The sequence below is a fragment of the Tinamus guttatus genome, unplaced genomic scaffold (assembly GCF_059628265.1).
Source record: "Tinamus guttatus ecotype Peru unplaced genomic scaffold, ASM5962826v1 Tinamus_guttatus_pri_ptg000025l, whole genome shotgun sequence".
Classification (NCBI taxonomy): Eukaryota; Metazoa; Chordata; class Aves; order Tinamiformes; family Tinamidae; genus Tinamus; species Tinamus guttatus.
The window spans coordinates 2870130-2884834 of record NW_028288559.1 but is presented as its reverse complement, the minus strand read 5'-3'; the positions used below and the strand labels follow the sequence as shown (position 1 = coordinate 2884834).

Genomic DNA, 14705 nt, shown 5'->3' with positions numbered 1-14705 from the left:
GGAATACTCTGTGGGACCAGTGGGAAACCTGCACCGGGTATCTCCAGAACCACAGACACAGAAGGACCCCATGGCAGTGTTACAGTATTGGGGTCGGTTTGTAGAGACTGACTGTACTAAGAACTCGGTCCAGCTAGAACATGCCGTCTGGATGGGAGGTGCTCTGCTGTGTGCATGTAAGATTCTAGCGGGGCAGCTAAAGGAGGAACAGGAGCTCTTGGAGAACTCCTCCAAGAGCAGTTACAGGCAGCCCGAGCAGAGTGCAGGCGGCCCGGTGCAGAGGCAGGCTCTGCTGGAGATGAATGACCAGAAGGAGCTCCTGGAGGAGAAATGTGCTAAGTTGGCAACACAGTATGCAATACGAGCGGTAAAGAATAGGAGAGGGAGAAAACCAGGGCAAAAGGGGAGCCGGGCACAAACTATTATCACCGATCCTGACTGGGACCTGGAAACTTGAAATGGGGATATTTGGGAATCAGACAAGGAAGTCCCCACACAGGAGAACAAGGGTCAATCGCGAGACAAACCAAAAAGGTCAGCTGCCCTAGTAATACAAAGGAAAGCTGTGCTGCCAGGGCCAGGACAAGTGGTGCAACAGGATGAACTAACTGATTTTACCTCCGAAGATATTAAAAATCTGTTGAGCAAATACAAACAACAACCCGGGGAGAAGCCCCAGTCCTGGTTAGTCCAGTTAATGGAGGAGGAAGCAGACTCGGTGATGCTTGATAAGACGGATGCCACAAAATTTGGTGATTAACTAATGACATGTATGTACAGTCTGCATTACGAAGAGTGGACGGAAGTGGCAAGAGTCTTATTACCGCGGTAGCCAAGGTTCTCACTAACCACCACACCAATGATGGGTGATTGGCCCCCATCCAGCTTCTCCTGGGTAACTATAAGATGACAAGCATGCCAAATGCTTAAGGCAGAGGCCATGAAGACTGCTGTAGAATTGGGAAGTCGGGAGCTTTATTCACAACAGCCGTTGTTACCTGGGATGCAAAACAGATTGCTAGAAGGGTGTCCAGGGCTGTGGCACCCTTATCTAATCCCTGTATTAATGACAGAGCAAGGGAAGCTTATTGAGACTGTCACAGAGAAATTATAGCAAATGGGGGACTTACTGGGATTGGAGTTAGACCAACCTAAACCCAACTCGCCAAACAGGCAAAAAGGAAGGGAAAATGCTGCAGGGCCAGGACTTGGGCAACGGGCTCGATTATTTCGGCTACTGTTACATTGTCAGGTGTTTTCACCCGAACAAATGCTTGACGTAGCTACCTCATTTTGCGTAATTATTGCTGAAACCCGAGCTCATCCATAACAACTTTACAAGAGGACCATATAAATAAAAGTGTTAAAAGTGATAGTGTATGTAGAGAAATAATTCAAGAGTATGAGTTTTGGCTTTTGATATTGTTGCTACACCATAGTTAATGAATTGTTTGCTTTTTCCTTTAAAAGGCAAACAGCTCAGACTGTGTGAACTTCGGGATTCACTGTACAGAACCCTTTATAATAATGGCGGTCCTATTTGCAAGAGAGCTGTAAAAGGGTAGTTTCTTGGTTTTGGATTAAAGTATCATTCCAAAGTTGCACAAATCATGCAGAATACTAGCTTCCTTTTCCTAGCCTTTTAAGAGCACAGAAATTCAACAGAAAGTCCTTAGTATGAAAAACCAAGCAAGTGAACAAAATATAAATTTAGTGGTTATCTCAAGACACAGACTGCTTAGGAGTGAAGATAACTGTACTCAAAGTGGAACGGTATAATGACCTACTGACATTTGAAGTTTTGACCAATTTGGGATTATTATGACCTTTACTTGGCATGCCAAGTTTTTTGCTAATCTGTTTCTCAGAAGTGTTTATTTATCATAAATATCTCAAATCAATAAATGATAACAGTGAGGGTGACAGAGCACTGGAACAGGCTGCCCAGAGAGGTTGTGGAGTCTCCTTCTCTGGAGATCTTCCAAACCCGCTTGGACGCAGTCCTGTGCCACGTGCTCTAGGTGACCCTGCGTATGCAGGGGGGTTGGACTAGATGATCTCTAGAGGTCCCTTCCAACCCTAAGCATTCTATGATTCTATGATAGTTACCGTATGTTACTCACCTTCACAAACCAAGAATGATAAAGCCTGTCCCAGAGCTCTAGCACTTGTTTTTCAATCACAGCAGTGTTGTTCACTTTTTCTCCCAAAATCTTATGGAGCTACAATACATAGAAATCTTTTACTACACAGTATTCAAAGATGAACTCAAAGCCCGATGATTCACATAAGAGTGTCCTTAAAGACTTGGCTTAAAATGGAATTAAGAACAAGCCCATGTATTAACAGGCAACAGACACTTCAGATCTTATGGTTCACAACTTACAGATTTTACTTTCTATAATCTACAATATAGGGTCCACAGAAGAATAGAAAACTGGTAGAAGGAAAAAAACGTAACAACTAAACCACATGAACAACTAAAACCATATGGAATAATAAAAAAACACTCCTCTATTTGCTCTCTTTTTCCACTACCTGTCTCATTAAAATAACAGATTTTTTAGATCTTAAAAATAAGCAGAAAGACTATTAAAATCATTCCCAAATCTTCCCTTCCTTCACACATGAACTAGAGACTAGAAAGAATAGATCTGTTGGCACAACATTTAACCACACAAAAACCAGAGATACATCTCATTATAACAAAATAGAGAAACAAAACTACTAAAACAAACAAGTTTTATTTTTCACTCTTACCTTATGTGTAATCCATTCTCGGCCATATTGATATACATTATTAGCAGCTGAATTGAGGGCCTTCTGAATAACCTGGGCTTCCGGGAGCCAGCTGTTTTTGTTTTTTAAAGAAGGAAAACAAAGTTATCTGCTACCTATTTTAACTTTTTCATTATGCCTAAAACACATTGCAAATTAACATTTTGAAACAACCCACATGGTTATGGTTCAGTGCATATAAGCATACAATAACTAGAATATCTCCTTCTGCTTGTCAAAGGGCAGACTTTTCAAACAAAGTACAATTGAATCTAGGACACGTCATTACATTAACAATGCACTTCACTAAGGCTTCTGAAACCTTAAATTGTTATCAAACTCAACTTTTTTCCATAAAGAGATCTCGGCCCTCTATCTGTATAGATGTGTTATCTATCACATCTCTCTGTATAGATGTGTTACTCACATTAGAGTCTTCTCAAATCTTTTCTTGCTGCCTAGTTTTTTTGGAAAATATGAAGCACTCTTTATTCAGTGAGACATGCTGCAATGATGCAGCCCTTCATAAATGAGAAATTACCTGGGAGCCAAAACTGCTGCCATCATTCATCTGATGGAACAACAAAAGGTAAGCTTTTCTGTCATATAACTCTGTACGTGTTTTACACCATAATTCCAACATCTTGGTGGATTTGACAAGTGACTGAAAGCTTTGGCTTATGCTATGTTTGGAGTCAAGAGGGATACTCTCCTTTAGAAGTAAGTAGTTTGGATACTTCATGTTTGAAGGCAAACACTTAGGTAAACACTTAGGTTCTGCTAATTCGAAGGCAAATGCTTTAGCTAACATTCTGCTCGTTATTTGAGCAGTTCTCCAATACTTTTGTTGTGTGCATAAACTCCTCTAAGAGTGAAACTTCAATTTTCATTAGTATTTAGTTCCATCTGACAGCAAAATAGAAAGGTTGAACCACAGAAGAGATGCCATAAAGCATTAAACAAATACAATCAATAGAAGAGAAAACATTTAATGTGATTACTTAAGTATTGTTAAAGCACATCTTGTTCTGGCAGTTAACTGTATTATTTTAGGCCTATTTTTGAAAATCTCCCCTGCTCTTATATTAGGACATGCACTTTCACGCAATTTTATTAAACCATCATTACTTTTGTTTAAAAAGTACCCTTGACAATTCTTCTCCAAGAGATGGTATGTTTTTCCAGGCAAGTGCATGCACCCCACCTTCACTCACTGCCTACTTAGCTGAAACAGAAGAAAAGCCAACCTGAACACCCCTCCTCCCAAAGCACACCCTCCAGTCTCATGTCTTCCCCCCTGCTATTCACGTGGGCAGTCCTTTGCCTACCAGGACGCCCTCAGAAATTCAACACGTTCCTTTATTTCTCTCATCCCTTAATGCCTTGCTGTTTGCTTTCATCTGTCACACATGCTCATCTACAAACTTCTCACTGCCTACATGATCCATGAACAGCCTTTCCCAAATGATTCGCACAAAACGACCCGACCCATCCCACCATTCTTTCCACCTTCAACTCTTTTCCAGACCCCTTCAAAAGGGTTTTCTTCAACTACTGCTGTTCCCTCCAAGACACTCTGCAGGCAGCTCTCTACATTTTAACAGTCCTTGGATGAAACACACGACACATCCCTAGAGCAATGCAAACACACTGCTGCTGCCTCAGAGTTCAGCTTTTACACCTGCCCCTAACAGTCATCCTCATTTTTGTTCACATGTAACACTTTTTAAATTGAAAACTATGCACAAGAGCACCCGGAAGCCTGTTTGTTCACTCTGTAACATTCACTTAACTTCAGCATTCTTACTTTGCCCATTCTGGGTGACTGGCTACCGTCTCATTGATCAAGCTGCTAGTGACTTGAATCATGTGAACACTCTCTTGATGTACCTAGATTGAACAGAGAGGAGAAATGTTATGTAATGCCAACTAGAATATCTCCTACATTCAGAAAGAGCTCCATTTTGGGGTGGGGGGCCAGCTGCAAAACTGTAAGGAATAACTCTTAAACACAGATAACCCCCTATGACAAATGAGGCACCACTAGCTTGGAAAAGCAGTCGATACAACCATCAGCCTCCTGGCAGTTTTGGTCATGCACCATGTCACAAGCAATAATAAATGGTAATTTATAGCTTATCTGTGGAAAAGATTTGAACAATACAGCTGTGCTGTCAGGACAAGTGCTAAAATTTTAAGTTTCAAATATATTTTGAGCCACAGATGAAATAAACATGAAAATTAATGATTGCTCAGCTCTAACATGATCAATTGTGCTACAAAATGCCTTACCAAACCAGTTCCTCAATGAGAGAGATAAAAGGCCATTGATAAATATCTTAATATTCCCTTGGTAGATACAGGGAAGCTTTAGGTAGGAATGTTTATACTTCTCATACGGTTTCATTTTTAAAAACCCAACATTCTTTAAGCCTACAATTTGGACGAAGGAGACTGATATCAGAGCCCATCTGGTTTTTGTTCTGTAACTGCACTAGAGCAAAACATTCAGTTGCCACCAACTGTTGCAACTTGGAACACAGTTCTAAAATAATACATAAATAAAGCATGACAGGAGCGACCTCTTCTGGTGAGCAAGAAAAAACCCCAACCACAAAGCCACCAGTGCCAAAGACCAAGTCCAATCATGAATATCAGAATATTTAAACTTAAAACGTGATACCCATGAGGTTATTAGGGGCAATTACACAAAACAGACACGTGCACCTTAAGCATTTCGCATATATATGTTGCTGATGCAAGTTAAATTAAAAAGAAAAAAAAGTAGTTTTATCATTGAAAATAAATAGGACACATTACAAATCTATTATTACAACATATACATTCACTATACTACTAGAATAAATTTATTCTCTATTTCCAAATGTCTATATATTTGTTTTGTCATATACATATTTATACACACACAGATAAACATGAAGAATGAGAATAAGCACTTGGGGTAACAAGTTCAACTGCAGAGCATTCACTTGCTACACACTTCAAGATACTCCTTAAATCACACCATTTTACACAAATGTCAGTAACTTTCATTCAACTTTTAAAGTGAGTTCTATAATTACATTTCTTAGAACACTGTACCTTTGCAGTAAGCAGCAGGGCTAGCAGAAGGGTTCCTATGACTAGCAAAAATATTATGAAAATGCTAATTATTTTATCTAGCATTTTCTCCAACCATATGAGCATCTGTGCAGAGAAAAGAAAAAAAGAAGTCATGGCATATAAATTAACCTTTAACTAAAGCAATACTATATGCTATTTGACAGTACTATTATCTTTATTTACAACTCGACTGCAAAACACAGACTCTAATTAAACAGCATTTATGCCCAAGCTTCGAGATGAACAATTAACAGGCGATGTTAGCAGGATGAAGGTCATGGTATGACGTGATTTTGCAAACAACATTTACACATTACCACAAGACATGGCAAGCTCTCTGCAAAGCAAGCAATAATTCAGCTTTTACTGAAGAGATCTGAAAAAGCTGGCACTTATCTTAAGCACAAACCCAGATTTTTTGTCATTGACTCTTTTCCTTAAGCAGCTTTAAAAGTTACAAATACTACCTGCACCGAACTGCAAAATCATCCAGGTGCACTGTGAATTATAGCCACAACCTTCAAATTTGAGAAGCCAGCAGCCATCTAAATCACTAACGATGCATTTCTGCAGGTAACAAGTTTTAAAGCTGCTCATCCCCTTCCAACTTGAAGGAGCCTGTTTTCTACGCTACGAAACATCAGGTCACTTGCTCAGCACTGAATATTTCCATCTACTTTGACCCATGAGAAGCTTCCCACTATTACATGTGAGTGAGCTAAAGCTACTGATGCAAGAAGCAAGCACACAGGCTGTTCTGTTGTCTGTGGAAGGGTCTGCTCTCTACATGTCCACAAACTTCAGTGGACTTCACTGAAGATCAGAGAAGTGAGGCTGATGCTATGGAAAACATTAAACCTGCTTGGCCACGTGACTGTGCAGAGAGCTCTCCAGCACAGAACAAGCTGAGCTTCATCTCGTACACAAATTGTCTGTTTACACAGAGAACTGTGAAAGCCCATGCAAGTACAAGCAAAAGTATTTTTCTAGCAGCTATGGTTTGAAAACCAAAGCTATTTTTATTTCAGTTAGCATTACTGAAGAAAAAAACAACAGCAGTAATAAAAATGTAAAAATATAAAGGACAGCTAAGGTCAAAGTGCAGGAGAATAAATTTTTTCCAGATAAATATGGTTATATATTGATATTTAGAGATTAGGTTAATCACTTTCTAGTTAGAGCTCTTACAAAACTACTACAGCAATTGCTGGTGCTATACATTAGTTCTTATTTGCCCTATGTCTAGGTGCAAAACTAGCCACGGAAACAACACTAGGACTCCTGTGCGATGATCAAATTGCTTAAAGCTGAGTAGCATCTCTTATTGAAACAAATGCTAAGAGGTTTTTGTTTGTTTGTTTGTTTTGGGGTTTTTTTTTGTACTTATCCCCATATCACCTGAGCTTTTAATGCATACTACCATCCCCTCTGCTCTCAATTTGGAATTCTTTTACATTCAACTCCTTGTTTAAACTATCACTAGGATGATACTCTGTGTTTTAGAACCATTGTTCAGAACGGTGAAGAAACCAGAAAGGGAAAAGAGAAAAAAAAAAAATCCTTTTAAAAGAAGCAATGATGAGCCTGCAACTTTCTGTAACAAAATCTGCACTATATTGTGACCTGTTAAAAAGAATTTCAGTGAACCTGCAAAACATCATTATCTCAGACATTATTAACATTTTTCACTATTGCTGAAATCTTTCAGCCAGAAATACCTTGCTGGTGCTAGGGAAAGATCAGTTGTCTCTACCTGTATATGAGCTTTCTAAAATATTCCAACTACTCCGTACTTAGGGCTGTTGCCTTCTAGGGAACAAGACTGAAAACAGAATTTGCTGTGCCCTTCCAAACTTCACTTTTATCCAAGGGTTAAGCAAGAGAAATAAGAAATATAAGACTCTGTTTAAGAGGCCACAAAAAAAGAGTCAAGTCACTAAAACCTGAAAGACAGAGGAGGGAAATTTACGGTATGTTTCAAAACAAAGCTATTGAAAAAAATTTTTTTTTTAAAAAAAAAGCTGCCCTGATCACTTCTTAGTTAAGAAAAGCTGTACCTTATAGTTTGAGGTTCAGAGAAAGCTCTAGAGTATCAGAGAAAATCCAAACCTACTCCTATTTCCTCCAGTGGGGATGAAAAAACTTGCTATTAAGTCTTAAATATAGCTCCTGGAACAGCATCACTGAACCCAAGAAACTGCAAGTACTATGAGAGAGATCTCCCAAACCGCCACTCTCTCTAAGGGTGTGAGGGGTCTCCCAGGGACGGAGTCTCAGTGCAGTGGAAGGGGGCTGCTCGGGGGTTCCACACTTGTAGCAGTTACTGGAGGATGATCAAGATCCAAAAGGTCAGGAATGAGGACTCTGAACTGGTAGGAGGATCACTGAACTGGAGTACGACCAGCAGGGATCTTTTGGGTGCTCTTTGCTGTGGGTCAAAGCATGACAACAGAGCCGCTGAAGCAGGGCTGGGGCACCGGAAAAGCCCATATTACCTTTAACATGGGACCAGCAGCGGTGACGTTGCACAAGTGCAGGCAGCAGCCTCAGCCATGCAAGGCCACTTGCTGCTTATTCAGTTGGGCAGCTAGTAACAGAGTAAACCAGGGCCGAAGCCAACTCTGGCAGGCAGGCCTCCAGACAGCGAGTGTATCCGCGCCCTCCCTCACCCCAAACCCAGGTTACACTGCTCATACGGACAAACCCGAGGAAAGGGCTCACCTGCACTGCACATTGCAGAAGTAAAAGCAGAAGCACAGCATTCATTTACAACTACATTTATTCCCTCTCTTCCCATTTGTTTGCTATTAAGCCCCTGCTCCTTCCTCTATGCCTGCCTGCACTACATCAGGCCAGTGCTCACTCTGGGACACTCAGGCTAAGCAAGCAGAGGTGCTAAGTCCCTGCACATAAGCCAGAGTTCAACCCCTGCGGGTTCGTACTTACCACTGACTCAGGTCCAGACTTGTTACCCCAGCCCTGTCAGACCCTGCTCGTGAACCCTGGGCATGCACACAAAGGCAAAGAGACGCTGACTAAACACTGCGCATCAGGCAGAGATTGTCGAGTTGTAAACTCGGATCCAAGCTTCTAAACTAACCGTTAGTCAACATCAAGAAGCTGACGCTGCCACAACATCCAAAACAATGCGATGGTAAAGGCAAGCCACGCTCCTAAGCTACAGAAGGTCACACTCGTAAAACCAAATTGAAATGTTGCTGAGTAGGGATAAGACTGTCCAGAGGGGGAAAAAAAAATCCTTGATTATCATAGTTTTGAAAAAAAGGATATCAAATAGTTTTTTTTTTTTTTTTTTAATTTAGCTCAGGGTGGAAAATGTTTTTCAACTGAACTGAACTCTGTGCTTCTCTCAGTAGCTTCCAGCATTCAACCTACAATGTCAGTATCAACATCTGTATTACCACGAACTGTAATAAAAACCACAGCTCACACTTAACTATTGAGAAATATCCTGTCTAGAGATTCATCAAGTTATATAGTACCACACACTATTTATGAATGCCTATTTTAACATCCTTACCCTGCATAGCCAGCCACTAACAACTTAAGCATACTCTATATACTGCATTAATCCTAAAGCACACCACCATACCCATTTCATTCCTAATTGGGCATGAAACTACCAAAGATTATCTTTAATTCTCAGTATTTAATTTTTCCATTTCTTTTTATGTATTAGATTTGTTAATGTTTTTCCTTTAGCTAATATTTGAGGATATCATCTTATGAACGTCATCTGACAAGAATAAGGAGAAGCCTGCAACCAAGACACATCACAGGGTTACACTGAAATGAGTCAGTTAAGGAACCAAGCTGGAAAAAAGGCAGGAGCATCTAACAGAGCTCAGAGGCCCCTTGCAGTACCTTGCGCTGGCAACAGCATTTAGAAATTATTTCTAAGGACTCCTGCCACGGACAAGGTCATAAAACACAAATCACACCAGCCCAAGTGAACCTATTCTAAGCTTTGGTCTACAGAAGCCAGGTTAAGCAGGTGATTTCTATACTCCTTCTTTTAAAGCAAGCAAGAGTAATGCAGCTTTTGATTAAAGCTCTGAAAAACAAGAGGATAAAAGGTAAGGTCTCACACTAGCAGCCACAAATAACCAACACTCCAAACTCGGCCATGCCTAGCTGTTGTATTTCCAGGTTCTCAGTTCATCATCCCAAATTTATGCTAGTTTTCTCACAAGTTCTCTTTTGCCTTTTTGAAGGCATGTAAGTACCAAACAGCAGCAAACTTCTAACTATAACTTGTGCTCTGAGGGACAATCCTCACGTTTCAATGTACCTCTTAAGGTAGAATTCATATATGTACACACACACACACATATATTTATACATATACACACATATATACATATACGCCTCCTCCCCTCAAGGACCTGATCTAGTTTACAGAGTAATTTTTTGCTTCAGATTTTGATCTTGATAATGTTATTGCTACTTGTTCATCACGCACAGTCTGTCTGCACTGTATGCAACATTTCATAGTCTTTTGGGATCTCTTTCTGTGCAGCTAAGTAATACATGGACTTTTAAGAAGTTATACCTACAGATTTAGGCCAAATAATGTAAAGTTCCAAGCTAAAATAAAGCAGTCAGATTTCAAAGGGATTAAGGGGCAGTTATTTTTATAATGCATCAATATTAAGGAAAATGAGACCCACCAAAATGAACTCACAAACACGCAAACAACAAATTCAGAAACAAGGGGAAAAAAGAATGTAGCTGAGACTCAGCCCACACATGACTCTCAGAACACCGCACCTCACTTAAGCTGCCCTAACAGACATGCAACATGTTTATGAAAAGTTGGGGTTGTGCACATTAATAGTTTTTGCTCGTGTATCATTGCACAAACATTTCAAAGCCCAGAAGTCAAAATTAAACTTAAAACAACCAAATTACATTCAAGGGCAAGAGAACTATAAAAACTTGCCCTCTTACTGAACAACCATTACTCTGAAATAAAAAACAAGCAACTCTACTCTCTTGTTCATGAAGAGCATTCCCCCTACATACTGTGAGCTCTCAGATCAAACAGTGAAGATCAAACTCTCAAAAATAATTTCAACTATTCAGCCTACTCACCACTTGGAACATTATTCTTCACCCCTCATCCAGAGCAGACCCCACCTACACACCCTAATTAAACCACTTCAAAGAACCTTTTAGAGAGCCAGTGTTCTCCACTGCCTGAATGAAGCCAACAGAAATTAGCACCCAAGAAGGAAAGGGGAGGTCCTGCAGAAGGGATCGTGTTCTACAGGCATCATCCTTCTCCAGCTCTGGGCTTCTCTGCAACTGCTCCTGACCAACACACATCTTACTGTCTCGCTGCACTTGAAGAGCTGTTCAGAGAGATTTCAGTCCCCCGTGTGGCCAAACATGGGCTGCTCCCAAAAGTAACAATTTCCTTAGCACCAATGGACTTAGATGAACCACGTTGATCAAGTTGAGTAAGCCCCATGTACATGGTATGCATTTAAAAACCACAAAACAGAAAAATGCTTTAAATACGCCTGCTTTATAATACATGCTTTATTATTAACTAGTCCTCAATTTCCTTATTTCCCTTTCCCTGTCTTTACATTGCGCATTTCTGTCACTATGGGCATTCTTGTTTCCCTCACGCTATACTGCACACTTAAGAGCTAGTTTGGCACTACCAAGGCTAAAAGATTAATTGCAGTGACTAAAGCACTGCAGGCACTGAGGCTCCCAGCTTTACAATTGCACTGCAGGTCCTGATCCTCACCTCTTCCCTGGTAATTTAAGGAATAGAGCGTTTCCCTGAGCAGGGAACAGCTCTCTAGTCAGACAGAAGACCAGCTTGGTGTTAGGCATGCAAGTAGGGAACAGGTAAAAGATCAACCTATCTCAAATATACTACTTCAGCTACTAAATCTAACACTTGAAAGACTAATGCAGTATTCTGTACAGAACATTTAATTTTGCACTTATTTTAGTAAAAGACAACAGTTCGGGTGAAGTTATATGACCTTCAGTAGCTTATATGAAGAGCTAGCAAAGAGACACTTGGGAGAGAAAGCTAAGAAGCAAGGCAGTTAAGGAGTGCCCATGCTGCAAAAAATCCCCGCAGAATCCATTAGTTGGAACCACAATTTGTCCATTTATTTACCTTCTTATTAAGCCAGTGCCACAGCTTGTCAGTGGCAGGGGAAGATGGAAGAAGAGGGGAAGAGACAAGAACACAGTGGAAAATTATTGAAGAATGCAGTAATAGAAGGGAAAAAAATGCAATGAAACACAGGTAAAGTCATCCACAGAGTGAAAATGAAATTGTTCCAGACTCAAAAATAAATTACAATAGCAAGATTACATCAACTTCTAACGCAAAAATCTAGATTTCTCTATTAACACACACTTTTTGAAAAAAAGGGAAATAATAGATAAGAACTTTGATATTATTAACAGAGATACCAGCGTGGCTCAGACAATTTTGGTTTAATTATACTGAGATAGTATTTCACATTTCATAGCAGTATTTGTAAGAGTACTTTGAGAAGGGCACATTACTGAAATACCCAGAGTCAATATGAGATACTTGTTTATTGCTGGCATTCAGGCAGCTTCACTTATATTTCTAACGCCCTTATTACATTACTTTTAAACAAATCATGTTTTTGGTGTCCTATTCACATTCAATGACATATTATGAGAAGAGATTCCAAATATATAATTAAGCATGATAAATATGCACCAGCTGATTGCAAATAAAAGAATTGTTATGCATAGGTTTCTGTCAGCTGTCCAGATGGTTCTGTGCACTTCTCAATGGAAAATTATTTCCTGTTATAGTACAATTATTTTCTTTACTCCAAGCTACTCAACTACAGCCATTTGAAAGCCAATTTTTTGTATGGTTATACTCTAATTTCAGCCTGCTCAGTTAGCAGCGTGACTACAACACTGAAAATAACAGTTATTAATATTTTTTGTTTAAAATAAGTTATTAATATTTTTTTGTTTTAGAGGTTAAGATCAATTAACTGAAGTTTGTTCCCCCTTAAGCTAAGGTAAGGATCATTAAACTCTTAATTATGTCTAAGGTTTTCACCAACGACTACAACTCATATTGGCTCCTACTGAACAAAACCCAAGAACTTGACAAAGTAACAAAAACAAAAAGGTCAGTATCAGAAGCAAGAAGCAGGTTTACACAGAAACATGAACATCAGGAAGTTGAAAATGAAACGCATCTCACATACAGTTTTTCTATATGCTTGTGTGGCCACAGAAAAAACAGTAGTGAAAAGCAATGGCAAAGCTTCAAAAGCCACAAGTGACACTGTGTATGTTTCTATTTTTTACATCTTCTCCTAAAAATAATTTAAGAGTAAAAAAAAAAAAGTCGCTTACACACTCAACATATCTTTGCCTTTCATCTGATTTTTTGCATAAATTAGTATTAAAATCTACATTATGTTTATTTTGCAAAATAAAGTAGATCTCATGCCTATTTCTCCACTCAGTAGCTACAACAACAGAAGTTAAAGCTGCAATTCTAACCTGGGCTACCACTACGGCTGTGAAAGGAAATTATTTTGGTGTTATGTAATTTCAGCATCTTGGAATTAAGTGAGGGAAAACAGCACTATAGCACTATAGGAAATAGCACTACATATCAAAAACTAAAATCAAGGTGATTAAGATGATTCTATAAATACAATCAATCTATGTTTAAAAATAGGCTATGGCTTAATTCAAATGTTTAGGTCACAGCCACTTTTCCAGTATGTTGGAAGTTGCACTGTATTTGGAAAACTACTTATACAAGATTTTACATGTCTATGGCAGTATTCCCTAGGATAACAAATGCACCAGTACAGATTCTGCTTGTTTTCCATGAATTCTTTAATTATACACTAATCTTGGCACCAGAAGGACCAAACCTAAATTTTACCCAGTTCTCCATATATAAAAGTCTAGTATGCTGTATTCAGAAGGAAGATAAATATGTAATTTGCTCAAGTCTACCATCTAGCTTGGGATAACAAGCACAAATCTAACTAATTAAAAACTAGTGCCTGGACTCATACGGCTGGTTATGCTCTTGACCTACTGAGCAAACTCTAATTAGACTAAGCTCCCTATGTTATAAGACAACAAAAACTTGTCAAAAAGGAGGAGTAAAACAAGTTATTAGTTTTGGAGTGCTGGTAAGAATATGCACAATACTAGGTTTTACGCTGACTACTTGGGTGGAAGGAGGAACCCTTTCCCAACATCTTCATTCAAGAAGTCTCCCCTTCCTGAATTGCTCTGCTTGTAAGCTCCAAGGGCCAACAGCGCAGTCAGACATGGGTGAATATGATGACAGTCCTGTATTTACAGTCCATATTTAAACCAGGCCTGCACATAGGGGCCAACCTGAACCATTGTTTTAAAGAAAATAAGAAAGTACATGCTGCTTTTCACTCCTCTTGACCAGAATCCCTCTTTAGTTGGTATTTGTTCTCATTACCAAGGAGACAACCAGAAGCTGATGACTATGAGAAAGATGAAGTTTTTTTTGCTGCTTTTATAGAAGAGACATGTTCTGTAAATCTCAAACACCTGCATGCAAGTACATGTTTCATAGCTTCAAGTTTATAGTTTCATAGTTTAAGTCCACAGTTCCTGACCATCTACACTAGCATGCTTTTAAAAACAACAACAACCACCCAACCTCCACTATTGCAATATGTTTCCCTCCTCCCACACCGCTCTCGGGAGAGAAAAACCTCTCAACACAAGTATCCCCCTAACCTTGGACC

General features: G+C 39.4%; 1 protein-coding gene across 3 annotated transcripts in view; it reads right to left on the bottom strand.

Annotated features, from left to right (window-relative positions):
- TMEM245 (transmembrane protein 245) overlaps positions 1–14705 on the bottom strand; it is a 60184-nt gene that overhangs the window by 25365 nt on the left and 20114 nt on the right. The window contains exons 7-11 of one of the 3 annotated variants that reach the window (XM_088525994.1): positions 12068–12091; positions 5881–5985; positions 4586–4668; positions 2761–2851; positions 2124–2222 (exon numbers count right to left, since the gene is read on the bottom strand). In XM_088525994.1, the coding sequence (XP_088382120.1) occupies positions 2124–2222; positions 2761–2851; positions 4586–4668; positions 5881–5985; positions 12068–12091 (402 nt within the window). The remainder of the gene's footprint in view (positions 1–2123; positions 2223–2760; positions 2852–4585; positions 4669–5880; positions 5986–12067; positions 12092–14705) is intronic. The other 2 variants (XM_088526001.1, XM_088526005.1) reach the window with 2 other exon arrangements.